The 21,391-nt window shown below is 38.7% G+C and overlaps 2 protein-coding genes across 5 annotated transcripts; both read right to left on the reverse strand.

Annotated features, from left to right (window-relative positions):
• Positions 1-204: 204 nt before the first annotated feature.
• si:ch211-157b11.14 (uncharacterized protein LOC799552 homolog) lies at positions 205-4,482 on the reverse strand. The gene is made up of 4 exons (XM_038287852.1): positions 4,370-4,482; positions 994-3,406; positions 727-843; positions 205-347 (listed from the first exon to the last, which is right to left on the reverse strand). Exons 2-4 carry the CDS (start codon positions 3,386-3,388, stop codon positions 259-261), a joined length of 2,601 nt encoding a protein of 866 aa, XP_038143780.1. The 5' UTR covers positions 3,389-3,406; positions 4,370-4,482; the 3' UTR covers positions 205-258.
• Positions 4,483-7,268: 2,786 nt separating this feature from the next.
• On the reverse strand, positions 7,269-18,064 carry cunh1orf159 (chromosome unknown C1orf159 homolog). Of its 4 annotated transcripts, none has more exons than XM_038287866.1 (10): positions 17,870-18,064; positions 14,263-14,378; positions 13,919-13,999; positions 13,745-13,829; positions 10,747-10,842; positions 10,612-10,668; positions 10,382-10,516; positions 10,243-10,268; positions 10,136-10,160; positions 7,269-7,730 (listed from the first exon to the last, which is right to left on the reverse strand). In XM_038287866.1, exons 2-10 carry the CDS (start codon positions 14,338-14,340, stop codon positions 7,627-7,629), a joined length of 687 nt encoding a protein of 228 aa, XP_038143794.1. In that variant the 5' UTR covers positions 14,341-14,378; positions 17,870-18,064; the 3' UTR covers positions 7,269-7,626. The 4 variants fall into 4 exon arrangements, with proteins under 4 accessions (XP_038143794.1, XP_038143804.1, XP_038143812.1 ...); XM_038287876.1 differs by lacking the exon at positions 17,870-18,064 and adding an exon at positions 15,646-15,784 and having other exon boundaries at positions 14,263-14,395; XM_038287884.1 differs by lacking the exon at positions 14,263-14,378 and having other exon boundaries at positions 17,870-18,063.
• Between the last annotated feature and the right edge of the window lie 3,327 nt (positions 18,065-21,391).

The raw sequence follows: 21,391 nt of genomic DNA on the forward strand, positions 1-21,391 counted from the left end.
GTTAATGCATCAGATTACAGTTAATTTTCCCAAATAAATTATTTGTTGCATTAGTAAGTACTTTTAATTGTTTACCTAATGGTTCTCACACAGGCTTCTGGTTAACAAGTCAACCTAACCAGTACAACAAAGTGACTTTTCTATCTACTTCACCAACTTGAAGCTCATCCCAGATGTTTCATTTAATTTGAATGTTTTCTGTCATTTTTGTGGACCCACAGTGAGGATGTTTGGTATTGTGTCTTCTTTGTGTTTGAGTCAAATGTCATCTATGGAAAGGTTCTTCCTTTGCATGTACTGCCGCAGGTACTGGATTGCTGAGAGAGCACTCACATTCGCCAGAAGAGCTGGACAACAATTTAGAAAAAAACATTTTAAGTATGATGTATATTCAGGTGCTTGTTTTTTGTTTTTGTTTGTTTTTCTTTCCCTCAAAGTATAAGAATTTCACACAAACACTTTAGAGCAAAAAGTCATATATACAGCTTTGCACGTAAGTTGTTCCACTTTGTCAAGGTTTTATAATGTCCCTCAAGTCATCCAATTAGTGTTTCTGTTAGACCTTAGTTTATATATATATATATATATATATATATATATATATATATATATATATATATATATAGAGAGAGAGAGAGAGATGTATATATGTTTTGAAATATGAGTTAAATCTTCCTTTTAAATTCCCTTGTCCATTGTTGAAATGATAGTGGAGATGGTTCCTACCTGCTTTCCAGGCATCTGCTTCCTTTGGATTGGAGGATCTCATTACCCATGAGGCAAAAGCAATGCAGACTAAACACAAATCTGACTGCTTCACTCTGGAGAAGATGCCTCCTCGTTCTTTGAGAGGAATAAAATAGACAAATATGTTGATTTCTGATTTGTAAGGAAGAAACTGTAAAATTGTCCAAAATTGAATAATCAAAACAAAATAGCAAATATGTGCAAATTAAAAGTTAATCTACAAAGCTCCTGTCTATTGGGACCTACTTGTCATCCAATAAGATGTTTCTGTAATCATCTGTTCCTCTTTCAGTTCCCTGAACTCCGGAGAAGAGTCCAGACAGACTTTTTCATCACTGAGCAAGGTAACCACTTGGTTCTGACTGCCGATCTGGATCTCCTTGGTTTGAAGAGGAAAGGTCCATGCACCTGACTCACTGCAGCAGATGCTGCCTTTGTCTGGGAAGCGAATTTTCCTGAAAGACAGAAAGCTTTTCCAGCAGGGAGATCCACCTGCACCTGCTGCTCCTGAGGCTCTGTGTGGATTGGCCTGAATAAATGAATGAGACAGAAGTCTCATCGGAGAGGCCTTGTTCTCCTCCTCATAGTCTGTGCTCAGAAAAACATGCGTATTTTGGAATGTGAGGTCTCGGACGGTAGGACGAGAGCAAGAGAAGATTGGGATTATTTTTTCTATGTTACACTGGAGTGGATCTTCTCTGAATATACAAAGAGGCGAGTGAAAGACGGGAGACACGAACATCTCCTGGAGAACATCAACAAGGAGAATCTGTGATTGTGTGTCATGTTTTGTAAAAAAGTATTCAAAGATCTCTGGGAAGGATGTCCTGTAATCCCGTGGGTCTGTGTGGGGTAATAAAGCATTCACAATCTGAGGTCTGTCAAGAGAAAAATCACTTTTATCAATACTATTGGAAGGTAGCAGGGGTAGGTCTTCTGTGTTGAGAGTTTGTATGTTGTACAAACTTCTGCTTTTTGTCATCCTTTTTGGCCATGAGATCAAACCTTGATAGTCCTGACAGTCCAATCTTTGGTCTAGAACAGCAGGAGTTTCTCTTCCTTCTGAATCTGTGTTGTCTTCCTCATATAACAAGCCAGAAGAGTCAATTTGTTGGGTTTTGTTCCTAAAATCAGGAGTGGAGTTTCTACTTCCATTCACAAACTGCCAGGACCCTTCCTCAAAATCTGAGGCTGAAAACTCCAAGACTGATCGATCTGGCTTGGATTCATCTGGCTGTGTGAAGTAGTCTGAGTCTGCAGTGTCAGATGTGTCAATTATTGGGTCAAGATTTTCAATTAGTTGACCAGGGTTTGCAGGTTGTCCGCATGTGCTTGGCATTACTGATTCTTCCTTAATTCCAGAGTTTCTGCCCATCCTTATCTGCAAAATATCGTTTATCGTCAGCTTTTCCACTTCATCCCAGAATGCAGAGATGGCATATACTGGCTGAGCCTGACCTGTAGCTTTGGCAAATGTTTCTGGTGTACAGCTAGGTGTGCGAGTTAAATCGTGAGCAGGTAGATGGCTGAGATAATCTTCTTTAGAGTCAGCAGATGCTAAAGCCAGTGGGGGGGTATCAGAACATGTGTCATTTCCAGATATGAAGTTTCCATCTGGCATTTCTGCACATGAAGAAGTGGAAAGGCTTTCAGGAGTAATATCATCTCTGCAGTTTGGTGCATTATAGGAGAGAGTCTGGCAGAAGTCCAGGTTGTCACATGTTGGGCTTAATGCACATTGCAAAGGAAGGTGTGTACTGAGACCTTCTTGAAGAGGATGCGCATCTTCTTCAACAGATTCGGCAGCTGACAAATAGGTCTCAGAATCCCAGCTGCCAGTGGAGGAGAGTTCAGCACCATCTTGAAGTTGTGAACTCCCTAAGGATGAGAAGCTGTCATAGGATTTGTCTGAATCTTCAGATTCCTTATTTTTGTTTAGCTGAAAATATCTTGATTGTTTTTGCTCTAGTTTGCGATCTGCTTTGTGAACATATCTTCTCTCACCATGTCTTTTTTGTTTGAGTTTTTTTTTCTCAGAGATGGAACGCCCTCGCCGACGTGCCATATTGTCATTCACTGTCACGAACCAGCGCTCTTTCTCTGCTCTGCCTGTGGGGTCTGGCTTGCTCATGCTCTGCACTGATTCTTTTTGGGAAAGCAGGTCAGGTGTCTTTGTGGCTTTGAAGTTACTCGTCATTTGCACAGCTCCATCTTTTGACAGCATCTCTTCTGAATTGCAAGTGATCTGAGGATTCTTTTCTAGCATGTTTGTGCTGCTGTCATTCATCTCGTGCAGAATTTCTTGTGCAATATCTTTGTGTGCAGACTCTATGGAGATTGCATTTCTTTCTGGACAGCCGACACATAGTTCCACCGGTTTCAAGGACGTTGCATCACACTGAATAGGCTGTGGTGGTAGATGAGTGCCATCTGTGTAGCTTTCCTCAGCTTCGTGACTATTTGAACTCTTGTTAGTGTTCTGCTGGCCTGTGTGGAAGTTTCCTGAATCCTCTGAGTCGCTGAGATCAGAGTCATCAGGGTAGGCAAGAGAAGCCTGCAGTAGATTACATTCCTCGCTGTCATCATAGAAGCTGCTCCAGTCATTCTCTGCAATGTGAATACTGTGATCCAGATCATCCATACTTGATGTCTTACATTACTATAAAAAAACAAAAAACAAAGAGAATATACAAACTTAGCTTCGGCCCAATTAAGAATGAACAATTCTTTTAGCACATATCCCCAGCTCAAATTTCCCACAGGTCTTAGTCTTTTTTGAAGTCCATTTTATAGCCATTAACAAAAAGGTTCACTGACATTCTAAATCATATCCCTCTAGAGTAGCAAGGTTTTACATATGGAAACTGTAAAACCATCTGATTGTAAATTAGGTAAATAATGGACAAAGTAGGGCATTGCAAAAGTATGCACCAAACATTTTTTTTACATTATGTCCCCCTAGAGGACAAATGACATATAGAACAGCAGGATGAAAAATAAAATAATGGGTATTTTCCCATAATTCTCCAGTCCTGGAATGTACTTATAATAAATTAACTTATTTCCCAGATAGTGTAGAATCCTTGACTGAGGTATGTGTGCTTGATACAATTGATCTAAATTTAGAGCAAGGCCGTTTTTCTAAAGGTTGTTATCACCTGCCATGTTGGAAAGGAACAAAGATGGCGTGCCTCTGTAGTGGCAATTGAACACTAGGGCATTACAGTCACGTGCAAATCCCCAAAATACCCCCACAGCTCTCTGTAAACAAGTTACATGATCTGGTATGGGGGAAAGGAAAGCAGTTATGCAACATATCAGCTTAACAAACAAGCTCAGTGAGATAAAACGCCGATACCCATATGCAAACCCTTTCAATCATATTTCCTTTATTCTATTTATTAAATCTTATATTATATAACATATATATATATGTGTGTGTGTGTGTGTTTTACTATCTCTGAGCAGAACTGCTTAACAAGCTTAAGACTCTTGATTCTAAACACCTATTCAGCTCTCAAAGCAAGGTCACACTGGTTTACATTTTTCATCAAGCATGCAAAGTTTTTTTTTTTTTTCCACACACTCCATTATTGAGTTTCAGCAGCAAAGAAGATCCTACCTGCTGCAGATGGATTAATCATCCAGTCTGAAAGTGCTCTCTGTGTTTTCCTGCAGGACATTTCAACTATGATATCTATCTGTCCTTGCACAAGTCACACTGAGGCCTTCTACTCCATTGGTATAAATAGAGCAACGTGTCTTTGTCACGTGTAGTTTCCATCTTCAGCAGAGGTGGGGCATCTTAGTTCCTAAAATAGTTATTGCTAATACTACAACTAATTATTACTGAAAACAATAATTTGCTTAAACCCAACAAGAGGTTTTAGGGTGTAAACACCTGTGGTGTTTTTAAAGCTAATTTCACATGTAACAGTTTTAATATAGACATCAGCCTGTTTCGATGCTGGCAGGGTACAATCAATGGCTGGATGAAAAGATAGTTTCTCTGTGTATTTCAAATTTATATCAAATTATTAAAAAGGAAAAACAAATACTTTTTGGTAAATAAAACTATGACATGGACGCCATTTACTGCGTCTTCTCTTCCTGAATGGTCCAATTACTTTTTCTTCATACATAAATACAAGCTGAACCAGATAATTAGTCGATAGAGATGACAGGTGTATAACAGTTCTCTCTCTCAACAAATTCATCTGATAATAATCTATGTATACAAATGGCACTCATATCGATGAATACTCACTGCAAAACAATTTAGAAATGAGTAAACATTTCTTAAATAAAGTGTATTTACCCTAAATTTCAGTAGGTAAATAAGATGATTTGCCAATGGAATGATCATTTTTACTCTTAAAATAATTAGATAATATGCACTTGAAATAAGACAATGCAATTCTGGTCCCATTTTAAATGTAAATGGTCTTGTTCCATTGGCAAAGTGTCTCACTTACCCCCTCACTTCAAGACAAATGCATTTATTTTAGGAAGAAATAACGTTAGATTTCAGTTTTTTGCAGTGCTCCTATCTTTGTCATTCGTTGCTTTAGTTGTTGAGATCTGACAGGTGACAGAAACCACCATGAGTGCTTTTTTTAACAAGGGTATTGAATGTTTTCTTCTTTTCTGTTTTTTTTGTTTTGTTGTTTTTTTACATGCCTTTAGGTGGAACTATACTGTATTTAAGTTATGTTTAAGATTGTATGTTTTTTCTTACAATATTCTTGAGGATTTTTTATTTTCTTTTAATTAGATCTTATAAGAGAAGGTACATTTACTATCTTAGCTGTAGCATTGTTGATTAAATGAAATCAACAAAGTGAGCAGATGTAAATACAGTCAGGTTAAAAATATTCACCTAATCACAAAAATGTCTAAAAAAAATTAATAAAAGTGTAAAAGTTCGAGTCTCAGGGACTAAAACTTTCAAAACAGACTGGATCATTTTAGTAACTGTTTAAAGAAAATACTTCTGGCTACAGAATATTTGAAACTAAGAAAGCGGTTCATCTCCTGTAGGGAAAACACAGCCAACTACCCTGGAGTGATCATCAAAGCAGATTTGTGTTAGATTTCGTTTTAACCATAATTTAACTACAAACTTGCATGTTTTGGATTTACATTGGAAAAAATATTTTGTTTAATCATGCATCAATTATTTGAACTTCAAAAGTATATTGGATTGTGTTGGCCTGCTGTGAACAAAATGAAGGATTATGGTAATAACTTAAAAGAGTTGTGGGAAAATAAAGACACAAGAGCCTCCCAGGATTTTCAGTCAACAATCAGTACAATAAAAAGCTCAAGGTGTCGATGGGGTTTGAAATTCTCTGTCCATTTCACCCACTGAACTATCGTTATTCATCTATGACAATGTAAACTCGGCTTTGCATTCTATGACCCCTTTAAAGACGACAAAAAACACTTCTTTAGAAAGTTAATCAAAAAACAAAAAAGCTGCAGTTTTATTGTAGAAAGGTGATTTATTTCTGCAAATTATACATCTTTAAAACTTTTATCATGGCACTAAAACAAGAAAATGTACATTACAAAAACACTCCATTTTTATAAAACAATATGCGAATTTTGAGCTTTTCTGTACAACAGTAATTAGCAGTAGCATAAAGGAACAATAGCTAAGGAATGACTGACGCAGGTGTAGCTTATTTGCAAACCACAAAAGTATCTGTACACCAAAGGGTCAACTTAATGGAACAGAAAAAAGACAAAAGTATACAACCAAGAAAACTTGTATAAGGATTATAGATACAGTAAAGGCCACTGGAAGCGAATCAAAAATCCAATCCATCACAGATACATCACTAAAAAAAGATAATCTGCTGTATTTAAAGCTAATAATGGCACACAAATCACAGTCATGTCAACAAGCCATTTTGGTAAATGAAATAGACAAAAGAAGCCCATAACTGGACAAAAAAAAAAGAAAACAGCTATACTTGCACAGCTGAAAACATTAAAGTGCACATAGGTCCGCCAACATTGCTTAAAAGTGATAAAAGTTTGGATTTAAACTAAATGGAAATATTTTCTGAATAAATACCCAATAAATATTCCGATTATGACAGCCAGTGGAATGCAGTTAGTGACGACTACACAATGCGCTCACACTAATACCCCTCCACTGGTTACTAAAATAAATACAATGGCAACATAAAAACAACAAAATTCAGAACAAAGAAATATTGATCTATACAGTGCTCTTGGGACTTCTCTTTGATATATTGTGGCCCAACAGTAGTCATTCAAACTCAGTGCATACATACAACGCAAGAATAAAAAATCAGGTTTAGTAGAAAAAAAAAAAAAAATTGTTTCCTGTCGAATGTTAATAGACTGTTTGTTCCACAAATATCACAGATAAAAGTAACTTTCATTTGTTTAATGATATAGATGCATTAGCTGAGTTTACATTCAGAAGCAGATTAAAGACGGTTTATTTAAAAGGCTTTTTCTTTTTGTTTAAGCAGCTTTTTCCTTTATTTTTACAACTTTTAAAAGCTCTGAAAAAGGGTCTGCAAAAACCCTCTTGATTCTTGGCACTTATTTTATTGTAGTGACCCTGGGAAAACAGAATTAGAAATTGGAAATCGATCAGGATAATTGTATAACAGTGTCTCAACTAAAAAACAAAAACAGTTTTCAGGTAAATTCAGAGCATCAGTAGGACAGGTTCACTGTTACAAACATAAATGGCGTCAGCCTTTGTGAGACCAAGGCAGGAGCAGCAGCAGTAGGTACATTTGGCCTACATTCCCAGAGTCAGCTTGTTTTCCTTCACATCAGACTTGGACATCCTTCCTGAGCTTTCTTCAACCTGCACCCAAACCCTTCCTTCCCCTACGCATTATACACCTGAGTGGTAGCTGAGGTGGGTATGGTGGCGCTGTTCAGAGTCGACGTTGTAGGTGGACGCTCCCGTCTTACGTATCTAGGCTTCCTCACTGCAGAAGAGAAACAGATAATTACCCAGCATCATGATGCTGATACACTGATGCTGTATTTGTTAAATTATGAAACCTTATGTATGGAAGATAACCTGTTAGAGGCTGCAAAAGACTTGTTTTAGGTAAGTGAAGGGGGGATTGCAATAGAAATTAAACAGCCCCTCAGAGTGAAAAACTAAGTATATTGATTAGGCACCTTTCACACATAAAGCAACCACAAAGCACTGTCCAAAAAAAAGTATAATTTGCAATTAAATTAAATAAAAAACAAAAATAAAAATTCAATGGCCTGCTTCTTAAAAGGGTCAACAGATTTAACTAAATGTAGCTGCAGAGGTAGACTACTGTATTCCACAGCCTTGGTGGAATCGACTGAACGGCTTAATCCCCATTTGTATTCAATCTGATTTGAGAACAACCCACAAAATCTGAGCTTGTGAACAGAGGGAAATAATCTGTTATTGTATAAGATTACATAGGAAATCTGGGGTGTGGGTATTTAGTGTTTGTTCTGTTATGGTGCTGAATTTTTAAAGAGTATTCTGAAGCATTTTGTAGAGCTTGGAGTAAATAGAGACTGAGGCCTCTTTCCTACTGAAATTAGCAGGTTAAGACGTGTTATCCAAACATGGGTCAACTCCTTAACACTCTGCATTTGGCTCCTTTCCCACTGGCAAAAAAAGAAGAGGGAAATGAAGCAAGAACCTGACTGATTTTTGAACCAAGTCCAGGAGGCGCTATAACCATTGTCTGGGTGTTTTGGGAGCGATAAACAAGGTAGTTGCAAAAAAAGACAATTACCAATCCTGGATAAACAGTGACAAGGGTTGGGAGTCTACCCAGCTGATAAGGCTCTAAAGAAATGTATAGTTGAATGTGACCTGCATAAAAGTGATAAGAAATATTATTAAAAGATTAAAAACCACCCAAAAAAAGTATATAAAAAGAGAGGACCAAAACCCAAGCTCTATGGAACCCCACAGGTTAGAGAGGAAGTTGAGACTTATGAAAAAGTTTGGGCTATGTAATAAAATAAAACCAGTAAAAACCCATGCCACACTTTTCAGATCCTATTTTTCAACAATATGAAAATGAGGTTTTCCCAACACATAACAATCCATACAATAGCATATTATGAATTCCACAATGTGCAATAACCAGTTAATGCTGCAGTGACGACATCACTTGCAATATGACTAAATACCTTTGTGTGTAGAAGTTTGAAAAGACTAATGTGCACAAAGTACCAATTATTTCACACAGTCTACATACATGTGGTAGAGTTGAATTTTACATACAAATTATTTTAAAATTTTAAGGACAGAATTTAATACAAATTGTAATAATGCAGCTAAATAAACTGGAATATTGAAGAGCAGTGAATACTTTCCAGATGCAATCCAAGTATCCAGAAGTATGCTGTGATCATTTATTTCTGCTCCAGATTCCTAACAAAACATGAATTATAGGCTATGCATTTGTGAAAATGTGACATGAGAGGAGTAACTATGTGACAGGATGTGGTACATTTTGTTTTTAAGACTGACAAAGCACATGCAGCTCATTGTATTGGTGGACATCATGTTTTTTTTTAAGCCAGACACTATCCAACAGCTTCTGTTATTCTTCTGCATCGCTCTAATGTTTTGTCACTTGAGAGTCACTGACAGCGTGACAACTGTTGCCCTACACTATATACGGCTCGGTGGGAAGAAGTCTTCATATCAAAAAGCTTTGGAAGCGAAACAAAGCCGCTGTATGGAGTTGCTTTGAGTGGGCAGTCAGGAGAATGTGCAGCATCACAGCTCCTCTATGTGACAATCTAACGTGTGTAGTTGTTGCCTGATGCTAAACTAGCTCACAAAACTTGCTACAACCTGTTCCCCTTCTTCATCCCAATGACAGAGGGAGTCAACTATAAAGGCAAAGATATCCACGGACACTGCATACAGAGTCTGTTAGATGTCCCAACGTCTGCTAATATGGTTTCTGTAGTGCTAGACTTTATTTTTATTAAAATCAGCTCTTTTTGGTTGTATTTAAGGTGACAATGGACACTAGCAATGTTTCCTCTTCTGCTTGCTGAGAGCGCTCTAGACAACTTGCAGAGTACATTTCTTTTTAGAGCATTTGTTGGTCCATCAGAACATACAGAGTTTTATGGTTGTAATGTGTGCCTAATATGTCTGAATATTTTTGCAAGGGACATAAATGTAATCTAGGGGATTTCTAATTGGTGTTTTGAAACCTGTGCAACAGGTACTTCCACACAACTGATTAAAATAAAATCTTTGGACAGTTGCAAAATGTCGGCAGCAATCCCAAACATTCAAGGCATTGCTAACTTGACACCAAAACCTGTTGAGCAAGAATAGGACACTTTACTGACAGTGTCGTCTTACCTGATGAGGAGGGGATCATAACTGCCTATAGGGGACAAAAACAAAGGCCATGAGCCTTTTATCAATGTTCACATCAAATTAAAATGTTTGGAAGAAGAATGACTTACTGTCTCACTTGGTTGAAATATAAACGCTGAGGAAAAAACAGGAAATGATCTTTAAAATCTCTAGAGCACCCTGGCATGCTTGTGTTTTTCCTCAAAGGAGATTTGTTCATGTTCCAAGTCAGAAACCTGCGGTACTCACCTTTGTTCCGCCGATAGAAGAAACCAGGCAGCCGGTTGGAGCGTTTGAGGTAGAAAAAGGAGGCAACAGTGAGGATGAGGAACATGCTGATCAAAAGGGTTCCTAGAAGGACAGAGGCCGCCACACCAGGGCCTCCTGCACCAAAACAGGAAACAAACCTGATTCAAAAAAGGCAAAAAAAAAAAAAAAAACTGTGAGAGAAAAACTGGGAGATAATTTCAGCTTCTTACCAATTTTAGGAATGACCGTCGTTACTGTTGTGTGGTTTTTACGGTCCAATGTGTAGTCTAGAAATTATAAAAACAAGGTCCAGTTATCCATCCATTAACACTCACCCAAAACAATGTAGATTTAAAAGCTCTTACTGTACGTGCAGACGGTTACATTCTCTAAATCCACCGCTGCCGAGTCACAGAATATGCAGACAGTATTGCTGTTCTCCAGCACACGATAGAAGCAACCTGGAAGATTCAATCACAGAAAACTTAAACATATGGGATCTTTGATGATATGGGTTCAGCATATTTAACAAAAAGGAGCAATAATTAGAAACCAATGTTCAAAATACAGTGCTTTGGGTTTGAAGTTAAAATTTAAACTGAAGTCTCCATGAGCACAGGAAAGGGACATGGCTTTTGATTTCTTTACTCTTTTACTTGTCTTTCCCATTTCAAATTTCCCCTTAGCATTTTATGTGAGCAATAAATAACTGCAGTGGAGGCAGAGTGCTAAACCAATTTTAATATTTCCTATAGGGTGTTCGTACATGTTGGGCCAGTTTAATGCGATAACTCAGCCCAATAAATTGCCTTCAAAAATCGCCAAATCAGGGATTTTAGTTTGGGATGTACACTATATTGCCAAAAGTATTTGCTCACCTGCCTTGACTCACATATGAGCTTAAGTGACATCCCGTTCCTAATCCATAGGGTTCAATATGACGTCGGTCCACCCTTTCCAGCTAGAACAGCTTCAACTCTTCTGGGAAGGCTGTCCACAAGGTTTAGGAGTGTGTTTATGGGAATTGTTGACCATTCTTCCAGAAGCGCATTTGTGAGGTCGCACACTGATGTTGGACGAGAAGGCCTGGCTCTCAGTCTCCGCTCTAATTCATCCCAAAGGTGTTCTATCGGGTTGAGGTCAGGACTCTGTGCAGGCCAGTAAAGTTCATCCACACCAGACTCTGTCATCCATGTCTTTATGGACCTTGCTTTGTGCACTGGTGCACAGTCATGTTGGAAGAGGAAGGGGCCAGCTCCAAACTGTTCCCACAAAGTTGGGAGCATGGAATTGTCCAAAATGTCTTGGTATGCTGAAGCATTCAGAGTTCCTTTCACTGGAACTAAGGGGCCAAGCCCAGCTCCTGAAAAACAACCCCACACCATAATCCCCCCTCCACCAAACTTTACACTTGGCACAATGCAGTCAGACAAGTACCGTTCTCCTGGCAACCGCCAAACCCAGACCCGTCCATCAGATTGCCAGATGGAGAAGCGCGATTCGTCACTCCAGAGAACGCGTCTCCACTGCTCTAGAGTCCAGTGGCGGCGTGCTTTACACCACCGCATCCGACGCTTTGCATTGCACTTGGTGATGTATGGCTTGGATGCAGCTGCTCGACCATGGAAACCCATTCCATGAAGCTCTCTGCGCACTGTTCTTGAGCTAATCTGAAGGCCACATGAAGTTTGGAGGTCTGTAGTGATTGACTCTGCAGAAAGTTGGCGACCTCTTCGCACTATGCGCGTCAGCATCCGCTGACCCCGCTCCGTCAGTTTACGTGGCCTACCACTTCGTGGCTGAGTTGCTGTCGTTCCCAAACACTTCCATTTTCTTATAATACAGCTGACAGTTGACTGTGGAATATTTAGGAGCGAGGAAATTTCACGACTGGATTTGTTGCACAGGTGGCATCCTATCACAGTTCCACGCTGGAATTCACTGAGCTCCTGAGAGCGACCCATTCTTTCACAAATGTTTGTAAAAACAGTCTGCATGCCTAGGTGCTTGAATTTATACACCTGTGGCCATGGAAGTGATTGGAACACCTGATTCCAATAATTTGGATGGGTGAGCAAATACTTTTGGCAATATAGTGTATACAGATGACACAGCTCTCCATCTCTTCTGAGAAGCCAGACCAGAGGAGCAGTCGGCTGAATCTCAAATCGCCCCCTAACTACAAACCCTTAACTATCAAGTGTCCCTCGCAATGAAGTCACACTCACAGGTGCCTGGATTGTACGGGGGGGGGGTATAAACATGAATGGGACGGCCTCTTCTCTCCAACAGAAAGGGAAAGCAGTCGTTCCTATGGCAACACAGAGATGCTCCATGTGCATGGCTGTAGCTCATGCAGCATCAAACATTTGCCATTTTCTTTAAAAAAAATAAATGTATCAAGTGAAATAACTATTTCAAAGAGAAACTTAAATTTAGGGATTAATTATGTCTTTTTTGGGTTTTTTTCCCCGTCAGTGTGACGAAGAAGCAGCAAACCAGCGGAACTAACATTTGAATCCACGCGTTTCCTCAGCCATTAATTCGCTGTTACACCTGCTGCTAAATTCCAGCGAGCCTGCACCGATGCAGACACTATTTAAGGGCTGAACTGTTCACTGGCCCTACTCACTACATGGCTTGGAATGGCCCTTAATGTGACAGACCCTCTGCAAGAACATGCAGAAGGTTAGTTCTTAGTGTTAGTGTTTAGGGGCCAGTCTAGGATTCAGCCTTAGTGTCCATGTTAGAGACATGGTCATCATGGGTAAAGTAAACTATGGAGAGTGCATCCAGAAGGCATTCACGCTGCTGCACTTTACCCACATTTAGTACTGTTATCTGGTAAAGTACAGCATAGCATTCTGAATGCATCAACCTATGCACACCATCCAAATACCGAGACACGGGTGTGGCAGCATCATGCTGCAAGAAAGCTTTTTTTTTTTTTTTTTTTGGGGGGGGGGCATGGAGAAAAAGATCATATTTAATGGAAAGATTAGAGGGAAATTCAATAATTCAATATTTTGAATAAAAGTGGTAATAGACTGTGAAAGATTTAAGAATGAAGAGAGGAATCCTCTTTTAGCAGGACAGCAACCTTAAATACCTTAGCTACAACCGAATGGTTCAGATCAAAGCCTATTTATGTGTTAGGATGGCCTATTCTAATTCAAAACCTAAAAGCTAACGGAACTAACTGAAATATCTGGAGCAAGACTTACAAAGCTCACTGAGCATGAGCTGTGTTAAAAGCACATTTTATTACATTGAGCACTGAATAAAAACATAGTAAACACTAAACATGCTGGTTGTGGTGGAATAAATGGAGGATAACTGCTTTGACTGAAAACGACCCACTACCTGGTTCACAGTGAGTGTCATTTGAGCATGAATTGTTCCCTCTCTGTTTCTCTCCGCAGCACTCCAGTGAGTTCTGATGTAGGGCCTTAAAGCAGAAGACAAGGCATCAAATAATGAAGCTGTAAAACCTAAACTGCATGCAGTGACAGCAGGTTAGTATCATTAACTCTTTACCTTTGTTACAGGGGTTTCTGGTCTGATCAGGATAACAGAGGCAGCCAAGACCAAAAGGAATGACAAGCCCATACTTGAACCCTTGGGAGTGAAACATATTTTATTTCGACAATCATCAGTAGCAGTGTTAACATTGAACATCAAATTCTGAATTATGTTTTTACAAAATTAAATCCACTAAATGGAAACACTGCAATGTAGAACAAAAACTCAATAAAATGTTCGTTGCCTTTGATGGGCTGTTTTGTTTTCCATTCATCTGCAATTATTATATTCTGCAAAACTGCAATGAAAACACTTTTTCTCCCATCACACCAGTCACATGATCTAAAACTGGACCTTACATGAATAAGAAGACCAGAGGTAGTTGGAGGATAATGGTGCAGCACATTTGGATTCATGAGGAGAGTTTTTTTTAACATTTAGTCTGCAACAAGCGTGTTGACCACTACTGCCATGGCTGAAAAAATGGACATACACTATATTGCCAAAAGTATTTGCTCACCCATCCAAATTATTGGAATCAGGTGTTCCAATCACTTCCATGGCCACAGGTGTATAAATTCAAGCACCTAGGCATGCAGACTGTTTTTACAAACAGTTGTGAAAGAATGGGTCGCTCTCAGGAGCTCAGTGAATTCCAGCGTGGAACTGTGATAGGATGCCACCTGTGCAACAAATCCAGTCGTGAAATTTCCTCGCTCCTAAATATTCCACAGTCAACTGTCAGCTGTATTATAAGAAAATGGAAGTGTTTGGGAACGACAGCAACTCAGCCACGAAGTGGTAGGCCACGTAAACTGACGGAGCGGGGTCAGCGGATGCTGACGCGCATAGTGCGAAGAGGTCGCCAACTTTCTGCAGAGTCAATCACTACAGACCTCCAAACTTCATGTGGCCTTCAGATTAGCTCAAGAACAGTGCGCAGAGAGCTTCATGGAATGGGTTTCCATGGTCGAGCAGCTGCATCCAAGCCATACATCACCAAGTGCAATGCAAAGCGTCGGATGCGGTGGTGTAAAGCACGCCGCCACTGGACTCTAGAGCAGTGGAGACGCGTTCTCTGGAGTGACGAATCGCGCTTCTCCATCTGGCAATCTGATGGACGGGTCTGGGTTTGGCAGTTGCCAGGAGAACGGTACTTGTCTGACTGCATTGTGCCAAGTGTAAAGTTTGTTGGAGGGGGGATTATGGTGTGGGGTTGTTTTTCAGGAGCTGGGCTTGGCCCCTTAGTTCCAGTGAAAGGAACTCTGAATGCTTCAGCATACCAAGACATTTTGGACAATTCCATGCTCCCAACTTTGTGGGAACAGTTTGGAGCTGGCCCCTTCCTCTTCCAACATGACTGTGCACCAGTGCACAAAGCAAGGTCCATAAAGACATGGATGACAGAGTCTGGTGTGGATGAACTTGACTGGCCTGCACAGAGTCCTGACCTCAACCCGATAGAACACCTTTGGGATGAATTAGAGCGGAGACTGAGAGCCAGGCCTTCTCGTCCAACATCAGTGTGCGACCTCACAAATGCGCTTCTGGAAGAATGGTCCAAAATTCCCATAAACACACTCCTAAACCTTGTGGACAGCCTTCCCAGAAGAGTTGAAGCTGTTCTAGCTGCAAAGGGTGGACCGACGTCATATTGAACCCTATGGATTAGGAACGGGATGTCACTTAAGCTCATATGTGAGTCAAGGCAGGTGAGCAAATACTTTTGGCAATATAGTGTATATCTCATCTAAGTGTTTTAAGTTATCATGTGAACAAACATATTCATGTCAAATGTTTTATTGCATTTCTTATTTAATGGAAATTAGCATAATATCAACATAGTTTTCTGTACACATTTGTAATAGAAGTGCAGCTTATGTCACATCTTGCTTTGTGACACAACACTAATGTTTACTTTGAGGTTTCTTGCTTTTTGTGTCCTATCCTGGAAAAACTACAGAAAAAGGGCTGCCGTTTACTCCTCCAGTGGTCTTTAAAAGTGTTAGCCTGTAACAGCTTCTGTTTTGTTTATCTCAAATATCTTTAGATGCAGATGTGCACATAAACTACAGGAGCTGCAGAGGAATCAAAACCACCAATGCAGTAAGTTATCAAGCTTCACATTAAGTATATATCACACAACCAAGTAAAGGTCAAAAATAAAATAAACAGCAAACAGCACCTGTAATCTATCTGTAGATTTTAGAGGATTATATGCTTCCGTCTGCCATAAAACTTGATGGGTAAATTTTTTTACCTGCATTTTTTAAACTTTTCAATTGACAATCATGGTTTGGAAGATTGTTTCTTTTTCTCCTACCCTCTCACATTTACATGTTTTTGGTATTAAATTAGGTCCCAGTTCAATACGCTTATTATTTAGTAAAAAGAATTTAAAAATTAGGTTAAATTAAGTGCGGATCGGGTTCTGCAATCCAGCAGCAGCAGGGAACATTTAAACTAACGCGGGGGAAAAAATACAAAAAAATGCTGAAATGCTGGAAATGTACGTTTTTAATCGTTTAAATAAGCAAGAAAAAGAAGTCACATCTTTCAGTGCTTGACGAATCGGTCAATCCGGTCTGCTGAGCCCAGAGGCATAGCCAGAAATTTTTTTACAAGGGTGGCCAGGCAATAACCAATGTACACTGAGGGGTGGCCAAAAGTAGATAGGCACCAAAACCTCATGGTCAATCTACTGTTCCAACAGGAAAATTAACAGGCAAAACATCCATATTTTCTAAAAAAAGACAAACTATACTTTCCCACAGCCTTCAAATAGATGAATATACTCAAACATCTGTGCTTTCTAAATAAAAGGTATAGTGGATAAAATTCTTTCAGGTTTGAGTTTTGGGCGAACGTCTTCTCCATTGTCATTACTTACCTACTTTTATCAATAATCATTTAGCAAAAAATTGATATTGACAAGTACTAATATCTACATAAATTGATTACTTAATACGTTTTTATTAAAATTGTTATTTATCTATTTCACTGAAGACTCCTAGATGACTTGCAGAGACACATAATTTTCTCTTTACCACATAAAACACAAAATCTACTTCTGCTTGAATTCTATACTTATCATTTTTAATGTTATAATATTCATGTGCATAATTAACCACAGTGTTTTTGTTGTCAAGTTATTGTTAATACATGAAAAATTTAAATGTTTTCAATATTCCACTTGAGATTATTACTCTTGCCACCATCTGTATTAGAGGGAATAAAATGGTAGGGGTGGCCAATGATTGACTAAGGGTGGCCATGGCCCCCCCTGCCCCCCCATCTAGATCCGCCCCTGGCTGAGCCCATCTACAGAAGATTTGGCCATTTTAATAAACAGCCTCACACCAATTGTAAAAAGGCCATACATTTTATTAGCACATATATCACTCTTTTAGTTAAATAAATTTAGGGTTTTTTGTTTAAATCACCAAAGCTTTCTATTATTTCTTTAACAAAGATGCTTTAATCTCTGCTAGATTGAGGCTATATAAAATGTTGATAAAAAAAATAGGGCAAGTTGTAGCTGCCAACGTCTCGTCTTTTAAAATAATGTATTACTTAAGATCGTTTAAACAATCAAATATTATCGAAAGAAAATATGTTAGACGGCTTAGAGATAAAATAAGCTAACAAACTGCTTTTTAAACATTTCTCTGCATCTCTGGCGGATGAAGCCAGGTTGTAAACAGAGGAGCAGCAGGTCTGCGGACTGACCTATCAGCTGTTAGCTAGCACCTGTCATTGAATGAAGCAATAGCCTCAAATTGCGAGCAAACAGAAATCTGTTGTTAAAACCAGCGATACACAGACACATTAGAAAGTGGAAATAAATCTGCTTCACCTGATCTGGTTAAATCGCGGCTACAGGTTCTGCTGTTTATCAGCGCTGCAAAACGAAAGGAAAGTTCCCAGATGAGCAGGACTGCAGGCTTCAGCCTGACCTAAACTCACCTGTACCGGTTAAAAACCTGCTGGTCTGTTCTGCAGCAGAGCCCTTACCACACAGGCACCGGTGTTCGTGAGTGGATTTGACATGGACACACGCCTCTTCTCCTCAAACGCTCTCCAGACAGATAATCTTATGACTCGGAGGACCCCAGCTTTGAAAAAACAAATGCATCAGTTACTTCCGAAAAAGGTTTTCAAAATAAAATCCACACACGACTGCCTACTTCTACTGTGCATCAGTAACTTCCGGAAACGGTTTTCAAAATAAAATCCACACGTGAGGGCCACCTTCTACTGCACTGCTATATGATTCAACGTTTGACGCTCCTATTTTACTTTATCTTTGTTTCCAAAACAAAACAAAAATCGAAAAAGTGTACGGATATACTTAAATGTGCACGCTGATGATAATAAATTAATATAAATATGACTATCTAAAATGCGTCTATTATAATTTGAGCTGTGTGTTTGCAGAGCTGCTGAAGTTTAAAATTCTCATTTTACTAAAACAGCTTTCAGCAATTTCCTGTTTTCGTTGAATTCTTCTAATAAATAGAAATGAGTAGTCCCCATGCCTTTGTTATAAAGAGCCAATCCCATTGCATTATGGTTCCACCACTGACCTACAATATTGAGATTGTGTGTCTAATGCGCAACATTTATGGAAGAGGATTAGGGCCACTGAAAAAACAAAAAAAGTTAATTGATTTTTTTAAATTATTATTATTTCAGCATAATATGAGAAAAAAGTTAGAATTCTGACTTTAATCTCAGAATGTTTGATCTTAAAGGAATAGTACACCCAAAACATGATTAGCCTTCATTTTCTACTCACCCCCATGCTGAACAACACTCTGGAGTACTTTTTTGATATCTCAAATGCATCTGGAGATCTGGGAGGCTTCTTGTTTTAATGACCCTCTGCTCCTCAAATAATGAAATAGCATCACCAGCGACCCCTCGGACACCTAAAAAGTTGCCTAATTGCGTCATTTTTCACCGATGTGTTACTGGCCCTTTGTCAGTGAAGCTGAGTGCTCCCACATCTCTTCTTTCATGGTGCCCATTTACATTAAAGGAATAGTACACCCAAAACATGATTAGCCTTCATTTTCTACTCACGCCCATTCTGAACAACACCCTGGAGTACTTTTTTGATATCTCAAATGCATCTGGAGATCTGGGAGGCTTCTTGCTGTCTGCTGACATTCAAATAATGGAGGTGCCCAGCGCCCGAGGCAGAAAGGTCCATAAAAGTCCACAAAAAACGTTTCAATATTCCTCCATACTGCTCGTCCAATGTATTCCAAGTTTCCTGAGTGGGTAGCATCCAGAATTTACTCGAAACGAGGTCATTTAGAATGTTTTTAGAGCATAAACAGTAGTGTATAGGATTTCCTGAAAGCGCGCACATGCGCGATCCCGATTCTACGGAAGCCGGCAGACCAAACCAGCGCATTCAGCTCGGCAAAGAACTCATGCTCTTCCTCAACACTGAAGTCCTCAGACATTTTTCTTTCGTTGTTTCTTTCTTTGCACAGGTAAACGGCACATTTCTTCTTCTACGCTTGCATTATTGGAAGAGCAGATGCTGAATGCGCACTTTAATCTGGTTTGGTCTGCCGGCTTCCGTAGCGTCGTGATCGCGCATGTGCGCGCTTTCAGGAAATCCTATACACTACTGTTTATGCTCTAAAAACATTCTAAATGACTTCGTTTCGAGTAAATTCTGGATGCTACCCACTCAGGACACTTGGAATACATTGGACGACCATTATGGAGGAATATTGACAGTTTTTTGTGGACTGTTATGGACCTTTCTGCCTCGGTCACCATAGACCTCCATTATTTGAATATCAGCAGACAGCAAGAAGCCTCCCAGATCTCCAGATGCATTTGAGATATCAAAAAAGTACTCCAGGGTGTTGTTCAGAATGGGCGTGAGTAGAAAATGAAGGCTAATCATGTTTTGGGTGTACTATTCCTTTAATGTAAATGGGCACCATGAAAGAAGAGATGTGGGAGCACTCAGCTTCACTGACAAAGGGCCAGTAACACATCGGTGAAAAATGACGCAATTAGGCAACTTTTTAGGTGTCCGAGGGGTCGCTGGTGATGCTATTTCATTATTTGAGGAGCAGAGGGTCATTAAAACAAGAGATCTAGTCTCTAAAACAGACATGGCTACAGCTTGATGCTGACACATTTGTTAGCTGTCAGAATTCTCAGATTAAAGTCAGAATTCTTACTTTTTATTCTCATATCAAACTGAAATAATATTTATAAATCAGTTAACTTTTTAAAAAATTTTCAGTCCCCCTAATCCTCTTCTACATTATATGCTTTGTGTAAAGGCTGAAATTATAAAAAAAAAATACAGAAAGCCTTATAAAGGAAATTAATACACTTAAAAGATGTGTTCATTATAATAACTAATAAAAATATAACTTTATAGTTTTTGCGATTAGAACACAGAAGAAAATTGTGTTTTGTATTGATGGGGTGAATTTTGAATGAGTGCATGAAGTGAGATTACTGGGTGTCCTATTGAATGATACATTAACATGGAAAAATCACATTGCATAACTTAGATCTAAGGTAGCAAAACACTTTTATTTTTAATAAGGAAAAGCACAATTTGGATGCTAATACATTTATAATTCTGTTTTGTGCTGATCTTGGCATACATTATGTATGGTTTGATTGTGTGGGGCAATACTTATAAATTACCTTCATATCTATAATAGAAAAAAGCCATAAGAATAATATATAAAGTATAAAGAACCTACACAATTGTAATGTATATATATATATATATATATATATATATATATATATATATATATATATATATATATATATATATATATATATATATATATATATATATATATATATATATACATATATATATATATATATATATATATATATATAAAAGTATGCATGACTAAACAATACATACACCGAATTGTAGAAATGCACAAACTAGAAATAAAACAATTTATTTAGAGTGAATTACACACTGCGGTGAATTATGTATCCCATCAGGCCAATGTTGTAAAACAATTTCACCAAGAATTTGAGTCAGTAGGTCACATGACCTGGAAGATATTGAAGAAAAGTCCCAACTTTTGTCTTTAAGAATATCTTAAAAATAGCTTAAAATCACATATAACTAAGTGTATCTTACATATGTTATCTATTGGCATGATTTTATATTAGTTTCGTCTTAGCTGGTCATAAGAAAAGGTCTTTATTGATTTTTGTTTCTCCAGAGTGCTGGTTCAAAGATTTGTTGACGGTCTCTAAATGCACCACCGCGTGTGGGAGGACGGAGCAGCAGCGAGACGCTAGCCGACATCAGAATCCCTCTGTCTGATCAACCGTTTGCTAGACCCCGCTGACTCAGCGGAGCGGTGAATTACACCGGAGGGTTTATGTACCATTGTCATCACTGGAAATGAATGATTAGCTATTAAAGTAAAGGGGACATGTGCAAATATACTAAAAGTTTTGGTTAAG

The sequence above is a fragment of the Cyprinodon tularosa genome, unplaced genomic scaffold (assembly GCF_016077235.1).
Source record: "Cyprinodon tularosa strain WSP-4 unplaced genomic scaffold, ASM1607723v1 ctg1064, whole genome shotgun sequence".
Classification (NCBI taxonomy): Eukaryota; Metazoa; Chordata; class Actinopteri; order Cyprinodontiformes; family Cyprinodontidae; genus Cyprinodon; species Cyprinodon tularosa.

Coding starts and splice junctions, on each gene's coding strand:
- cunh1orf159 (XM_038287866.1), bottom strand. CDS start 14,340: ATGTTAAAAAAAACTCTCCTCATGAATCCAAATGTGCTGCACCATTAT. Junction 14,000..14,262: donor CCTCTGGTCTTCTTATTCAT/GTAAGGTCCAGT, acceptor TTCACTCCCAAG/GGTTCAAGTATGGGCTTGTC. Junction 7,731..10,135: donor TATGATCCCCTCCTCATCAG/GTAAGACGACAC, acceptor TCTCTTCTGCAG/TGAGGAAGCCTAGATACGTA.
- si:ch211-157b11.14 (XM_038287852.1), bottom strand. CDS start 3,388: ATGGATGATCTGGATCACAGTATTCACATTGCAGAGAATGACTGGAGC. Junction 844..993: donor AACATCTTATTGGATGACAA/GTAGGTCCCAAT, acceptor TTCCTCTCAAAG/AACGAGGAGGCATCTTCTCC. Junction 348..726: donor AGCAGATGCCTGGAAAGCAG/GTAGGAACCATC, acceptor ATTGTTGTCCAG/CTCTTCTGGCGAATGTGAGT.